Here is a 14,430-nt window from a genome sequence, read left to right as displayed (position 1 = left end):
ACACTAACTTGAATTCATAGCATAATAAATGAACTAGATTGCAAATGCCTATCTATTTAGCATCACATGCACCCAATGACACTGTGTGATACAATGAGATCTTCCTATACTTTCCCTTGGTGATGAAAAAAAAGATATCTGGCTGTGCATATTGCTAGCTGTATTAAATTATGTGTCCTGTTATTTCCAGATCCCTCCCTTCATTGTTATGCTATTGTGGGTCGTCTTCAGTACCCTGAACCAGTTTAAAAGGAGAGGGAGCTTCCGCTGAGGAGGATTAGTCAGCTGCTACAATACAACTATTACCTGCCCGTAATCACAAAATGATGGACATTAGCAAACTCTGACCATCAAAGAAACAGGGTAAAGCAGGCTTGTCCAACATACCATGCAGCCCTCCAAGCTGTTTTCTAAGTCCTGAGGTGCTGTGATGGGAAACGGAAGTAAACACTGTACTTTCATCTCAGGGGGGTGATGTGATACTGCTTCCTGTGAGGTCTTTGAATATGGCTCGCTGGCCCACTGGGTGATAAAAAATTTATGATTCAGCCCCCACATTCAAGAAGGTTGGACACCCCTGAGGTAAAGGATGCAATGCTTTTTCAACACTTGTCAGTACAGGATCAAGCAGATGTAACCGTTACATTGTTACAGCATGTATCAATATCATATGGTATTACTGATACCTTCCTGTACTGGTAAGGAAACAGAGCTAGTGGAACTGGTCCTCCCACTCTGAATCTAGTGTCCAGCACAATGACCCCAAAGGCAAACTGAGGACTTTCCCCTCTCCTTATACAAAGTCAGGTGGTTCAGGCTGTTACTGGAATCATCTTATTCAATACCAAGTATTATGATGGGCTACTGCCAGGCGGCTGCAACAAATTCCATCAATGATTATCCGCTATGCAAGTACTACTCAGTCCATGTTAGCAACTGTAACTGATTGCCCGACTGAGATGCACATTGTACTTCTATTTTATGGCAGGCAGATTTGAGGTACTCTCTGGAAATGGCTACACCTGGACTTCATTGTTAGGGTCCTTAAATGCTCTTGGACAGGAGATATTCACAGAGGAAACATATTGTACAGGACTGAGGTGTTAGAATATGTTTTATCTATGCTATGGTTATGCTTATGCTAAGCTGCCATTTTAAACGTACTTCCATTTTGCAGAAAAAGAAGCAATAAGGGTGTGTGGGTATCTGTGCTGTGGGTGTACAACTGATAGCTGGATGACTGCAACAGGTATTAGACAGACTGGTATGAAACACTTGGAGTAAACAGAGAGAACGGTCAGGATGAATTGCAGGTGGCAGTCCGAGAATGTGGAGATGATACAAAAAATAACTGAAAAACAGACTGAAATATACAAACAATATGTAATTGTTAACAGAGTCCAAAGGGTGAGCTCAAGTAAAAAATTAAGTGGCGATTGGTGAAGGAGCCTCCAGGCATCCATCAAAGTCTGCCCCACGAAAATAAAAGGGCAGTGAGAGCCGAGCCCAAACAGATGCCTTAACTATCAACATCAGCCTACTTGCATGTTGACAGTATTGAAGCCGGCACCCCCCTCAGCTGAACATTGCCTTGCAGAAGCCTGCAACTGGCCACTGCAGTGTGACTCCAAGTGCTGCGAATAGGTGCCTTAATGTGAATGGTGTGAATAAATAAGAGCGATTCTCATGTAAGCTGCTAAGTTTGTCTCAGTTATCCATATGCTATGCAATAAACCTTGGTTTGCTAAATCCATGCGTCAGTCATTCATTGAACAGAGCTACTGCATGATCTTTGTCCATACATTAACAATAACTACAGAATCTACGTTTCCACTTTTGTTTTTGGATCAGCATGGTAATCCAAACTTTAACTTATAAGAGAAAAAATGCTAACAAAATAGGCAGTGTCTATACTGCTAGTAAATGAAATGTAGAGTCCTCTAAAACACCCTGCTTCTAATTAGCCTTAACAAAAGGCTTCAGACAAGTTTAGATTTCTTATTGTGACAGGTCTCCAACCTACTTACAGCCAAGTGGCCGGGCAGGGGGTGAGCTGGCTGGCACCATGCAGCTGGAAGGAACACCGCTGGTTGGTCTGGTGCCAAAAGGGCTTAAAAGAAGCCCAAAAGTGAAGCCTAGGGGGAGAGAAGGAGGAACACCAGTACTGGAGTCAATAGCTCTCCCCATAGCCAGAAGTGACATGGGCAGTTGTTTCAGACCAGCACGCTGGGAGGAACAGCGTGGGCTCAAGGGAGCAATGAGATGCATACGGAACACCCAGAGGCACATGTCACTGCTGGCAGGGAGCCAGTAATTCTTCCCAGGGCCAAAATCCTCAGAATGCATGGGGAAGCCTGGATCGTCCAGGTAGACACAAACACAGCTGCCAACACCAGCTGGCTTGAGGCACCTGGTGGGTCAGGAGGCTATGACCCATACTGCTGCACAGCACCCACAAGATCCCTTGCAGGAGCATGCAGGTCAGTTGGGGCTAGGAGATGGCAGCCCAGTGGGCATGGCTGAAGCCTCCGGAAAGGAGAAGCTGGCATGGGACCCTAGTAGCTGCACACACCCAACCAAGCATTCATGGAATCAGAGTGCCCTGACAGAGGATTCAAAACTGTGAGCGTAGTGTGGGTGCAGTGGAATATGCCCCTCAACACTATAGCACTTGGCCAGGAGGAACATGGTCCCAGAAGCAGGGCCAGCAATGGGGCATCCTTGAGTGGAGAGTCCGTGGGAGAAGGGTGCACAGTGCACCGACCAACCTGACATGCTGAAAGAAAAATGCCCAGTGTGGGGACATCGTTGTCCTGCCCACTGCACCATCTGAGCTCTTTTGGTTGAATTCTTGTTCCGCTGTAGTTTTCACAACTCTACAGGGTCACAGCCAGACCTCCTGCAGTCATCTTTGTCACCAGGCCTCAACACAGGAGGGAAAGAACCTACATTACCACATCAGAGCATTATCCAGGCTGATCCAAAACACCTAAGCGGAAAGGGGTGGGGCACAGAGGAGGAGAAGCCCCACAGAAGACATGCCAGCGAAGTCGTCTAAGTTCCCACGGGAACTCCTGAACATCACCTCCAGAGGTAAAACCCTACTTAACAACACACTGTGGAGGGCATGTAGACCCTGGTGTGATATAGCCAAGGAGGCAGGACATGCCCATCAATTAACATGGTGGTTGTGAGCTTGTCACACTGGTATATAAGAATTACAGCAAAAGTGTTCTTCAGTTAGAGGGAACCACAGCTTCAGACATACTATGTACCACTTTAGGTTCTTTAAAAATAAACCACTCAAAAATAGCTTTTTGGCAGATTTAATGTACATTACTGATTCCATATCCCCTACTAGGCCACTATCTGTTACAACCTGTGAGAAAGGAAAGCCATATTCCCATTGTGCAAGTCTATTGTGAAGCAGTGAATTTAACCCAGAGTTCAAAGCTAAATTAGGTATCTCTGTATACCAGTTCATTTTTCCATGGGAACATACCTGGAAAATGTTACAGGATCATGGAAAAGTTGTGGCTCAAGCCTACCAGAAAACTATTTTCTCAGATTTGGTTTTGAAGTACATCGTAATTTTCTTTAATGTTGTTTTGACCTTGCATTACATCTAGGAAGATATGTAAATCACCTCAAAACTACAAGTTGGCTTCCAATGCAGCAAAACATTGTTTCAAAGGTGCAGTTAATGTCCTCTCCCCATTTTGCCCATCTGTGTTCTTGCCTCTATGCCGGACTGGAATTCCAAGGGTTAGTGGCTCAGAGATAACAAGAAAGAGTCAGTCGCTTAAATGCTTTGAAATGAAATGGAAGCCACTAAAGAAAAACTGGCTGGGCAGTATTGCAGAAACTAGTTTATTAGGGAAGGGGTCACTTCACAAAATAGGTCCTTTGTAGGGTCTGATGATCATCTGGTGAGGCTGATATGAGATTGGAAGGTTTTAGAAGGACAGCAGCTGTTCCATGCTGAGTCTTCAGCAACTTTCATCAGCTCAAGCTGAAGACTCATACTGCAAGGAGCCTGCTGAGGTAGAGGAACCTGCCTAACCTGAATGTACATGCGAGAACTTCCCAGCAAAGGAAGCTCAAAAGGAAAAGGAGCTGCACTTAGGACTCCTTTCTCAATGATCTATGCTCTCGTGTGTTTTCTCCCTTAAAAGGAATTGTATTCTTAAAGAGCAATCACATCCAATACAAACCTGGCTGTGTATATGTGCTGTGTGTTACACCTATCAAAGGATAATAGGAAAAGTAGGGCTGGAAAGGACCTCACAAGTTCAGCCAGTCGAGCTCTCTGTTCAAGGCAGGATCAACCCTGACTAAGCCATTCCAGCCAAGTGTCTGTCTAAACTGCTCTTGAAATTTTTTAGGGATGGAGATTGCACAGCCCCTCATTAAGCAGCCTATTCCAATGCCTAACCAGCTTTCCCAGAAAATTCCTCTTAATCCCCAACCTAAATTTGTGCTGCAGTTTGAGGCCATTGCTCCCAGTCCTGTTCCCTACAACCACAGACAAATATTTATCTCCATTTTCTTTATAAACACCTTTCATATACTGTGTTTGAAGACTCATCAATTCCCCTCCCTCAATCTTACCCAGAGGAAATAATTTTAGTTCTTTCAGACCTTCCTCATAAATCATGTTTCCCAAACATCTGAGCGTCTTCCCCAGGATCTATCATGCATCTCTGACTGTAAACAAAAAGGCCCATACCTTCAATGGGATTCTAGGTTTTATGATGTTGGCGAGGTCCCTACAACCCAGAGGACTTGCCAGCCATGAGGTCTGCACCAGAAGAGTGAACCTAGAGAGCAATGCTTACACCAGCAGCTCCTCATGTTTGCACTTGGCAAGCCTGCCCAACATAACCGCATTTCTGTATGGCTGATGACTTCACTATTATGTGCTGCATCCTCATTTGTGACCTTGACCTCTATTAGGGAACTGCTGGCCTAAACGCCACTCCAACAAGGTAAGGACACCTGAAATTTGCTTTCTCGATCCACTTACAAAAGTCTGGGCAGTGCCTAGAAGAGAGAGCTTGGCCAGACCTGTGATACCACTCTTATCTCACAGCCACATGCAAATACAGTAAATATGCTGCTTCAGCACAGCAATTAGTAGCCCACAGAAAAAGTTATTAAATTAAAAAAGGAGCTGAGTGAAGATAAACATCTCACTGGGCAATTAAAAAAAATAATCAAAAGACAGAGTATTATTTTTGTTCTTTAAATCCTCCATTTTCTGCTATAAGCTGTCATTTTAAAATAAAGTGCAGTTTCTCTGCTGAATAAATCATGAATGTCTACAGACAGAATACTCCCAGAGGCAAAGTCATCCCTACAAACCACAGACTGCATTGGTGGCACTAAATGGTGAAGTTTCAGTGTTTTGAGCAATCTGCTTCACCAAAAGCATGTAATGAAAAAAAAAATACATATATAATATAATATTTTAACAGCAAGTCTTTTTTTTTAAAAAGGGCAAACTTTTGTTGCAAAATAATAGACATGTTACGTCCCCTAGAATCTTAATTTTCAATGTTTGTTTAACCTGAATAAGTTATTGTCTAACCTTTTCTTCATTTGGCCAATGTGGGAAGGAACAGGATCTGATCTACCTGGAGGCTGCATTCAGAGCAGCATTTGTGTTATCTTGATTAAGTCCTCTCAAATGGGTCATTTCTCCATGATCTAGCCCTTCAGACTCCAGGGACAGAGGTGATATCCAAGGAAAGCACAGTCCTATGAAATGGTCATAAGTAGGCTGCTGTCTGCCATAGACAGGAAGAGATCCAAGTCCGCACACACTCCATACATACGCAAATCTACAAGGCAGAGTCTCAAGCAGGTAGCTGCATCACCCTGAAGTCTCTTGAAATCCCTAGATGTTAGCTTTGTTAGATGGTGTACCATCTGGTCTCGAACATCCGGTCATGCACCACGTGGCCCCGGATGCTCGGGGTGGTCCGCTGGTCTGTCCCTGTGGTCCTGCCGAGTATGAGTCTCTTGCCCGGATATCTCTCCCCCAATCTCACCTGCCATGGGGACCCAACTATTGGGGCTCTCTCGCATATGGGACTGCTGGACGACGATCTTCTGCAAGGCTCCAACCCCCTGTCTACCTCACCCTTACACCCTGTGTTGACGAGTTCCTGATGTCCTTTGGCCAAGTCGCCGACAGTTGAGGCTACGTGTCCCTTGTAGAAACGGGTTATAGGGCAGCCGGGTCAAACCCTAACTCCTCCCACCTCGCCTCACGGCCGTCTAGCCTTTCCTGTGACTGTAAACCCCCTTCGGGTTTAAACAACACTTGGGCTCCATATACCTCACCCAGCAACCCCTCCAAAAGTGGGAAATGAAAAAGGGGGGGAAAAAATACCAACAACAGAGAAATACAAAGATACTAAGGGAGGCCCTCTGCCCCCTTTACCACATGCTCCCACAGCCTGCTCTACAACAACAGGCCCAGGCCCCTAAGGCCCCTAGCAAGCCCTAAACTGGGTCTGGGGTAGACTGCAGGCTACAGCGTCCTCCTCTCCACTCTCTGCCCAGCCTGGGGGTTTGCTGGACCCTCGGTGGTCCTTCTCTGCACATCTTCCCCACGTCTCCTGTCAGGGCGGCTCTATACTGTTGAGGACCGTCTTCTGCCGCCCTTCACACTGCTCGGGCCCTTCGTCCCCTGCCTGGGGCACCTCCTTGAGCCCTCTGTGGTCCCACCTGATCTGGCATTTTGGCTTCTGCTCACTCTTCTGGCTCTTTGGTGGTAACCCCAGGCTTCAAGCCCCTCTGGCTCTTCCCGGTCCCCTGATCCTGGTTCCCAGTCTGGATGAGGTGCCTCTGATCCCTCACTCCCTGTGCTGCCGCCAGCAGCGTCTTCCCCGTGGTGGGCTTCACTGCGTCCTCCCGTGCTGCGAGAGGCAGTTTCCCACGCTTTTCCCCCCTTGTGGGAGCTCCGGGTGAGACTTCCTGGCCAGTGCTCCTGCGGGTCTCTCCCCCACTTTCACACTAGCAGCTCTTTTCATTTCCCCCAGCCGGCTCCTGCCGTCCGTCTTATCAGCTGACCACAGCTGTATGAAGGTGTGGCTAACGAGCTGCCGAGGTCCCGCCGCCATTTCCGGCTTCGCCGCGGCTCCCGCTACAGGTAAGAAGTTTTCCGTTTTTTTCTTTCTCCTTTTACCTTCCCCAGCCAGTTCCTGCTCCCAGGGTTCCCCCCTGGCTCCTCAGGGTCTGCCCCCCTGTTTCTCCCCGTGACAGATGGACAAAACAGAATTCACAAGATAACCCCAGAGATTTCAGAGAGAGATTCATAGTGTTAAAAACATTCTGAACTGCTGTGTGTGATCTTTCCAAGTTCTTTCTAACAAAAAAGGCTATATTATTTCGTCAAAAATAACTGAAAACTAAGAGCTGCCATTTTCCAAGGGGTGTCTTGAAGAGCTTGAGACCCATTGCTGTAAGGGAAACAGCCTTTTATTTTTGGATGCTCTCACCTTCTGCTTGCTCTCCCCTGCAACCTCTCTGCAGAGCCAAACACACATGGGAGAAAGGGTGGAGGAAAGAGTATGTTTTAGTTGTCAGCAATTCCTAGGCTTTTCCTCTGATGCTGCTGCCAGCAGCAGCCAGAGGACGCAGAGAACAGGTAATACTTGAATCTGTATTGTCTGTACAAAATAAAGACTGGGGTAGACTAGATTTCTCTGAGTTATTTTCCATTTTGCAAACAAAGCACATAAAATCAAGGGGATACATGGAATGGGACTCGAGTAGCTCTGCCTCTAAGATACTATGTGACCTCAGGTAAGTCACTTGACTTTTCAGTGCCTTTGGCAGTCATGCATGTTGAGATGAAATTTAGAAGATAAAATAGGTGTATGCCATACTGTTGGTGTAATAAGGGCGGCCCACACCCTTCTCTCTCACTCTATTATGAAGACTTACTGTTTTCATTTAAAATATATGTGTGTGCGCGTGCACGCGTGCATGTGTGTATGCATGCACAACCATTTCCTATATAGTAGTCCCAAGAGGAACTGCAAATCTTAAAAACCTACAATTTCCTCACAATAATGGTTTTAAGCCAGCCACTCATCTCCTTACCCACAACTCAGTTTTTGTAGAAAAATTTATCATTCAGCTTTTCAGCCACTATAAACAGTCAATTCTCTATCACTGCCCGCTTTGACAAATTACTATGTGCAACACCATTTCTAAGTTATCTTTAGTAGCCAACACACCTCATAAATCCACATCATTGTAGTCATTATTCGAATTTCATTTCATGCTTGCATTCACAAACATTTAAGCTTTCAACCTTTGCTGGTGGGCATTAATCATAGGATTAAGTATGTTGAATTTAAACTCAAGGTTAATAACATGTTCAACCAATATTAGTTTTGCATACTGTCAAGGGAGAACTCTAAAAAGCAAAAAGACTTGTCTGCTGTTCCCCAAATATAAAGACAAATTGATGAGTAAAGAATTGCTTGTTTTGTTCACTTGTTCAATCGTGAAGCAGTCATGCAAATTCAGCACTGCTGCTCAAAATGCCATTTGAAATATTTTATTCAAATATCCTAACTCCTTTAAAAAAAATCAATCACTTTACCTCTCAAGCTGCAGTAATTGCAATGGAAAACAACACATACTAATTGAAGGGCATTAGGACATTCATTACCCAATGAATCCTTGTTACTACTTCTACCATTTTGGCTGTACGTGCATTTATCTTAGCAAATGAAAAATTGGGGATTGGGGAATATGATTCTTCATTTTATGTCTCTCTCTCTAATAAGAGTTATGTTGCTACATAAACAGAATGAACAAACTTTACAGCTGCCATACCAATAGCATGTTGCTTTGCAATCCAAAAGCTCTTTACAAGCATTTGCAAACCTCACAGTTCCTGTCACAGATAGGCAAATACCATCACTCCTATTTTACAGATGGAGAATGTGAAGTCAAGAGATTTGCCCAGTAGTAGTGACATCTGGAAAGCAGAGTCTGAGTGTTTAAACTGTGTTTTCAACAACAAATAATACCTGGCCTTCAGCAGCAAAACAACCATACACTGGTGGTAATGTGGGAGAAAGGGGGAAGCTGAAGGCACAAAAAACAGAGGACAAAGACATATGATATATTCACAGAAGAAGGAAAAACAAAGAAAACATCAAGCAAGCCAGAAAAAACCCTCACAAGACAAACAAACCTAGCGCATTGACCCTACTACATAGGAGGAGAACACTGAATTCCTTAAGCAGAAGACACCGACATCTATTTACTGTATTTACTTGCATACCCCACACACATTTTTAATGGAAAAAAAAATTGGGGTGCAAGTCATTATCAAGAAACGGAGGCATGGGGATGCTGAAATATTTGCTGGGGGCTGGGCACCAAGCAAGGGTGAAGTCCACTCGTTGCTATCCCTTACCTTTTCATTGCCGCTCCACAGCTAGAGGTTTAACTCTCTCAGTCACCGACAAATTGGCAGTAGCTTTTGGCTCAGCAGCCAAAAGCCACCGTCAGTTCTGTAGAGACAGAGAGGGTTAAACCTCTAGCTGTGGAGCCAGTGACTCGTGTGGGCCAGTACTTACATTTGCACCCCCAGCCCCCCCTGTCCACCGAGTCGGGGAGGGGGGGGTATGGGGAGGCAGGGATACCCCAGTGGCCGATCGGCGAGCCTGGAAATGCCAGCAGCGAAACCAGAAGTGCCGCTAGGTGACCAAGTACCCCCTCAAAGGCCCGGCCACGTGGAGCTACAAGTGGACAGTGAGTTATACTGATAGGTGGACCCCCACTTGCTCCATGCAGTCAATGGTCAGCCATGATGAGCCCATGATGTGGCAGGAAAGATTCTGGAAAAAACTGCTCAGAACAAGGTGCATGTCTTATTGGGGAGAAAGGGGTGATATGCAAATAAATATGGTATTTCATTCCTAACTTATTTCTGGAAGTTTTCAATCCATCAGCACCTAGCTGCTTGGAATCAGAGAACTGTTATCAGCAACCAGACAGAAGCCTGTACGTGAAGACTTTGGCCTTCATAGCTGTTATGTTCTGTAGATGTCCTTTTTATTAAATCTGTCTCAGCTGGAAACAGTTTTCAAAATTAGCATTTAAAATAGTTACTGTCTTGTCTCATTAAAACTCCTATCAAAGGGCTTTGCTTAATTTTCCTAATATAAACCAGACAAGTAATTTTCCATAAATATTTAAGGCATTTTAATGTCTCCTACCAGAACCACATGCAGTTCAAGAAAGACATACTGACCTCACTGAGGTAAATAAAAAAGGAGCAAGTGGACCCATCCACACCGTAACTTGCATAGCATGGATCCGATCGCCACATATCTTTCATCCACTGAAACAAAGGAAGCAAGTTTGTTAGGTTTAAGCCATATGTACTTATTTTTACTTTATAAAGCCTCGTTTTCATGAGAAACCCAGCAAGCAGAAAACTCTAAGCTTTTAGACTGAAATAAATAATGACAGGTAAGAACTTGTCTGTGAACACTTTGCAACAGCCTATATGAAGCATATTCATTGTCTCATTCAAGCTCCTAATTAACCACATCACTATGGATGAACACAATTAGCACTAACTGGTAGCCAGATAAGAACTAAATGGATATTGGAATATCCTCTCCAGACAAGCACAACAGCACACTGGTAGGACTAATGCTGCTTACATTGCCTTTATAGATTATATTTCCTTTGTGGTTAACTAGATCACTTAAGTTCCTAGGACTGTCAGTCTGACATCTTTACTCAAGCAAAAAATGTTCTTTAAAAAAAGATAAATGAGCAACTTGCCATTCAAATTACATAGCCATTTTGCAGTATAGTGAAATTGTTCAAAGCAGGGCTGGAAATTTATTTAATTTCAAAACAAAACAAAAAACAGCATATAAAGAGACATTGAAATAAGCAAATATTGTAATTTTGTAGAAAAAATTTAAAACTCTCAGATACCAAGTAACACATAATAATAATAAAAAAAAGATTCTAAGCAATTGCAGAAATATCTCCCAATATGTTAGAAATACATCCTCCTACTTTGATGAAGTGCCAAACAATTGGAGTTCCTGGATGCAATTACTAATGCACATTGTTATTTTTTAAAATCTAAACATCTCCAACTTTTTAATCTTATGGATCTTCTGTTTTTTGTTTAAAAGAAACTGACATTATTTTATATTTGTTGATTCAAACTTCCTTATTAGCATGATATATAATTTCTACAGGGATGACTGAGGTCTTAAAACCCAAGGCCAAATGCAATTGGATTATTTATAAAATTATTCAGACATTTGTTTTGTATGACTGGGGCAGAAATACTTCCAGCATGTAGTTATCAGTCAGCCTTGCAAAAGCCTCACACTTGATTCAATGACATTTTTCTCTCTCTCTAATGCAATAAACCATTGCGAATTTCCAGAACTGCAGGGAATGTGGACCAAAGCCTATTGAATATGAGGAACACCTAAACATCGGAGAAACAACTCCTCATTCCCCACAAAACTAAAAAACAGGGACACATGGAGCTTCTGACATCTGGTTAGCACAGTGAGAGCTTCAAATACGCGTGGAACTGTACATATAGCAAAGACCAATTCAATGGCACTCATTAATAAACTTCAACATAACAAAATTCCATCTAATCCTTGCTTTTATTCCTGTGATACTATTTCATCTCCAAAGAGGAAAAAAATGGTGGAGAGAAAGAGAAGGCATGGGGGTAAGTGCACAGTGCCCCTCGCGTAGGAGGAAATAAGGCACATAGGGTTGGGGGACCATGGCATGGTGGAGTGGGAAGAAGGGACTAAAGAGCCATTTTAAATGGAAGAGGCAACAGAACCCCTGGTGGAGGGGGGGTGGAAATATAGGTAAGGGAAAGAGACAGCTGCCGGCAGGAAGAAAGAACTAGATAAAAAAAAGCTACCCAAGTACTATGGGGCTACTGTATTTGCTTTAATGAGAGGCATCATTATTCACTTCCATTCAGCAACAGTCCTATTTTGGCTTGAGATGAGCTGTAATGACAAGTTCTTCAGTACTTGTCTTCTGGTCCCTCTCACTAATTTATATTTTATGAAACAACACTTGTAGCACTAACATCTTTTAAACACAGACCAAATTTAAAAAAAAAAGAAAAGAGAATATGTACAATGTGATCACCTTTACCTTTATTTTGCCTTCACAGTGAGGAAAACCATCCATAGGAGGCAATTCACACTGTTCTTGGGCTCCATTAATGAGATCTGAAATGAAAAAAACATAGAACATCATTGTAATATAATTTGATGTGCATACTTGCTGGATTATCTAATAAATCCACAACTTTAAATAAAGAAGTCTTCAAAGTGATATTTGACAGTTGACTATTTCACCAAAACAGTGACATTAGGACAACTAGAGGATATGTGCCCTCAATGAAATATAGGTTTCTATTTTGGTAAACTGGTTCTTAAGGAATATGAGAGTTCAAGGGAGGAGAAAGGAAACCAACATAACCCATGGCTCACATTTCACTGTGAACAGTTAAGCTGATATCCTGTCTGGCCTTGGCATCAGAAATCATAGAATAGGGTTGACGATTTCTGCAGTTGTTGCTTTGAGCTAGGCAATTCATGTAGCCCTGCCTCCTAGATTCATATCAGTACAGAAGCACCTCATTTTTCACTGCACAGAGTCTCCAGTTCTCAGGCTTGTGAAGAATAGCTTGAAGACTACAACATACGTTTTGGTTTTTTTTTTTAATTTCACTATTTTGAAGGTCTGAACCACTATATTTGAATATCTGGGGTTGGCAACACTGTGAATGGTGTGGTTCATCTATTCAGGAAGAAAATACCGAAATGGTACATCTCTTTAAAAACAACCAACCCAAAACTGCAGTACCTGTCTGCCCACAAAATCATCCTTGTGCAGAAAATGTGATTCTATATATCCTTTATCAACATTTGTATTAATCAATAACATGCATTTACATATTTTTATATTACATTTTCATGTAAAAGCTTTTTAGGTACCCATGGTAAGTTGTGACTACAACTCCTAGCAGGCTTATTACTTCTGTTCACTTGGCAACAAAACTCTAATATTCCAGTTGCAAAAAAATACCATAAAGATGAGACAAAGTTCGTGACCATATGGATACACAAGGGTCCCTTTAATACAATATTTCCTTGTTTTTATGACCTTCTGGAATACTTTGTTCAAAATGAGATAAACTAGTTTTCAAGATACTGATGAAATGTTTGAATTTTTTTTATTGGTTTACTTGTTGCAAGCGAGTAGATTATAAATATCACAGCATTAAACAGATATTTTGAGCTTGCTCTATTAAATCATAGCAATCCTGCAATAGACCAAGAATAGATCAAATATGTTTTATATTGCTGATCAATTTGTTTTTTGCATAATCAATAATCTAAACAAGCTTCGTCAATTTAGTTACCTAAATCTTTTCTTATTAAAAAGCAACTAACAGCTCAGTTCTGGTATTATTTTCTAAGAATGTATGTCCTCTGCAATGCCAGTCAATAACAATGTATTAATATAACATTATCAAGGCTCTAAAGAGGAAAAATAACATTGCCTAGTGCTATCAAAACAGCGGCAGAAGCCCATCACTTCTTAATGCCAAATCAGTTTTTTGCTTTTATTAGGTTGGAATGAATAGTTGACACTGGATATAGCAGGGGTCTGCAACCCTTGGCACACATGCCACAGGATGGCATTCAAAGGCATTTTGCTTGACACGTGTACCTCAGGACAGATGGCGGGGAAGGGTCTGGGGTTGCACTGCTACGAGGGTCGGGTCCCTTGCAACTCCCCCACTGTCCACCTGAAGGCACACATACACCCACCGCTGGCAACAAGTTGAGCTGGCACTCTGCAACCCCCTAGTACAGATGTGTGCAGCCTCCCTGCCACCTGCCATGAGGAGCCCAGGACCTGTGGCAGGCAACAGGGGCCAGCCCAGAGCTCAGGCCAGCTGTGGCAGACAGTTGGGAAGCTGCAAGCAACTGCCGCAGGGTCCACAGGGCCATGGCCTAGCTTGTTGCTGGTGGTAGGTGCATGTGCACCTAGGGAAGATGGCAGGTGAGTCATGAGGGGCCCAATCTCAGTTATGGCAGCGCAGCCTGGATCCCTTCCCTGCTGTCCGCCCCAAGGCACACGTGCACCCGCTGCTGGCAATGAGTCGGGCCAGGGTCCCGCAGACCCCAGTGACACTGCTTGCACCTGCCAGCTGTCCCGGGGTGGGGAACCAAACCCCAGAGTCACGGTGGGCCGGGGTGGCAATTAGACACGGTAACAGGCCGGGTTCTATTGGCTATGGAGAACTGAGGCACGGGAAGCGTAGCGGTTTCTTAAACAAGTTGTGAATTTATTTGACTTACGCTTAGG

At 43.5% G+C, this 14,430-nt stretch overlaps 1 protein-coding gene across 1 annotated transcript in view; it reads right to left on the bottom strand.

Annotated features, from left to right (window-relative positions):
- Positions 1 to 14,430, bottom strand: part of MGAT5 (mannosyl (alpha-1,6-)-glycoprotein beta-1,6-N-acetyl-glucosaminyltransferase) — a 149,988-nt gene that overhangs the window by 105,963 nt on the left and 29,595 nt on the right. Inside the window, exons 3-4 of the mRNA XM_019554075.1 lie at positions 12,202 to 12,278; positions 10,289 to 10,378 (exon numbers count right to left, since the gene is read on the bottom strand). Of these exons, the coding sequence (XP_019409620.1) occupies positions 10,289 to 10,378; positions 12,202 to 12,278 (167 nt within the window). The remainder of the gene's footprint in view (positions 1 to 10,288; positions 10,379 to 12,201; positions 12,279 to 14,430) is intronic.

The sequence above is a fragment of the Crocodylus porosus genome, unplaced genomic scaffold (assembly GCF_001723895.1).
Source record: "Crocodylus porosus isolate Cpor-Errol unplaced genomic scaffold, CroPor_comp1, whole genome shotgun sequence".
Taxonomy (NCBI): Eukaryota; Metazoa; Chordata; order Crocodylia; family Crocodylidae; genus Crocodylus; species Crocodylus porosus.
Note: the sequence above shows the minus strand (reverse complement) of the source record. Positions and strands in the feature narration are given on the sequence as shown.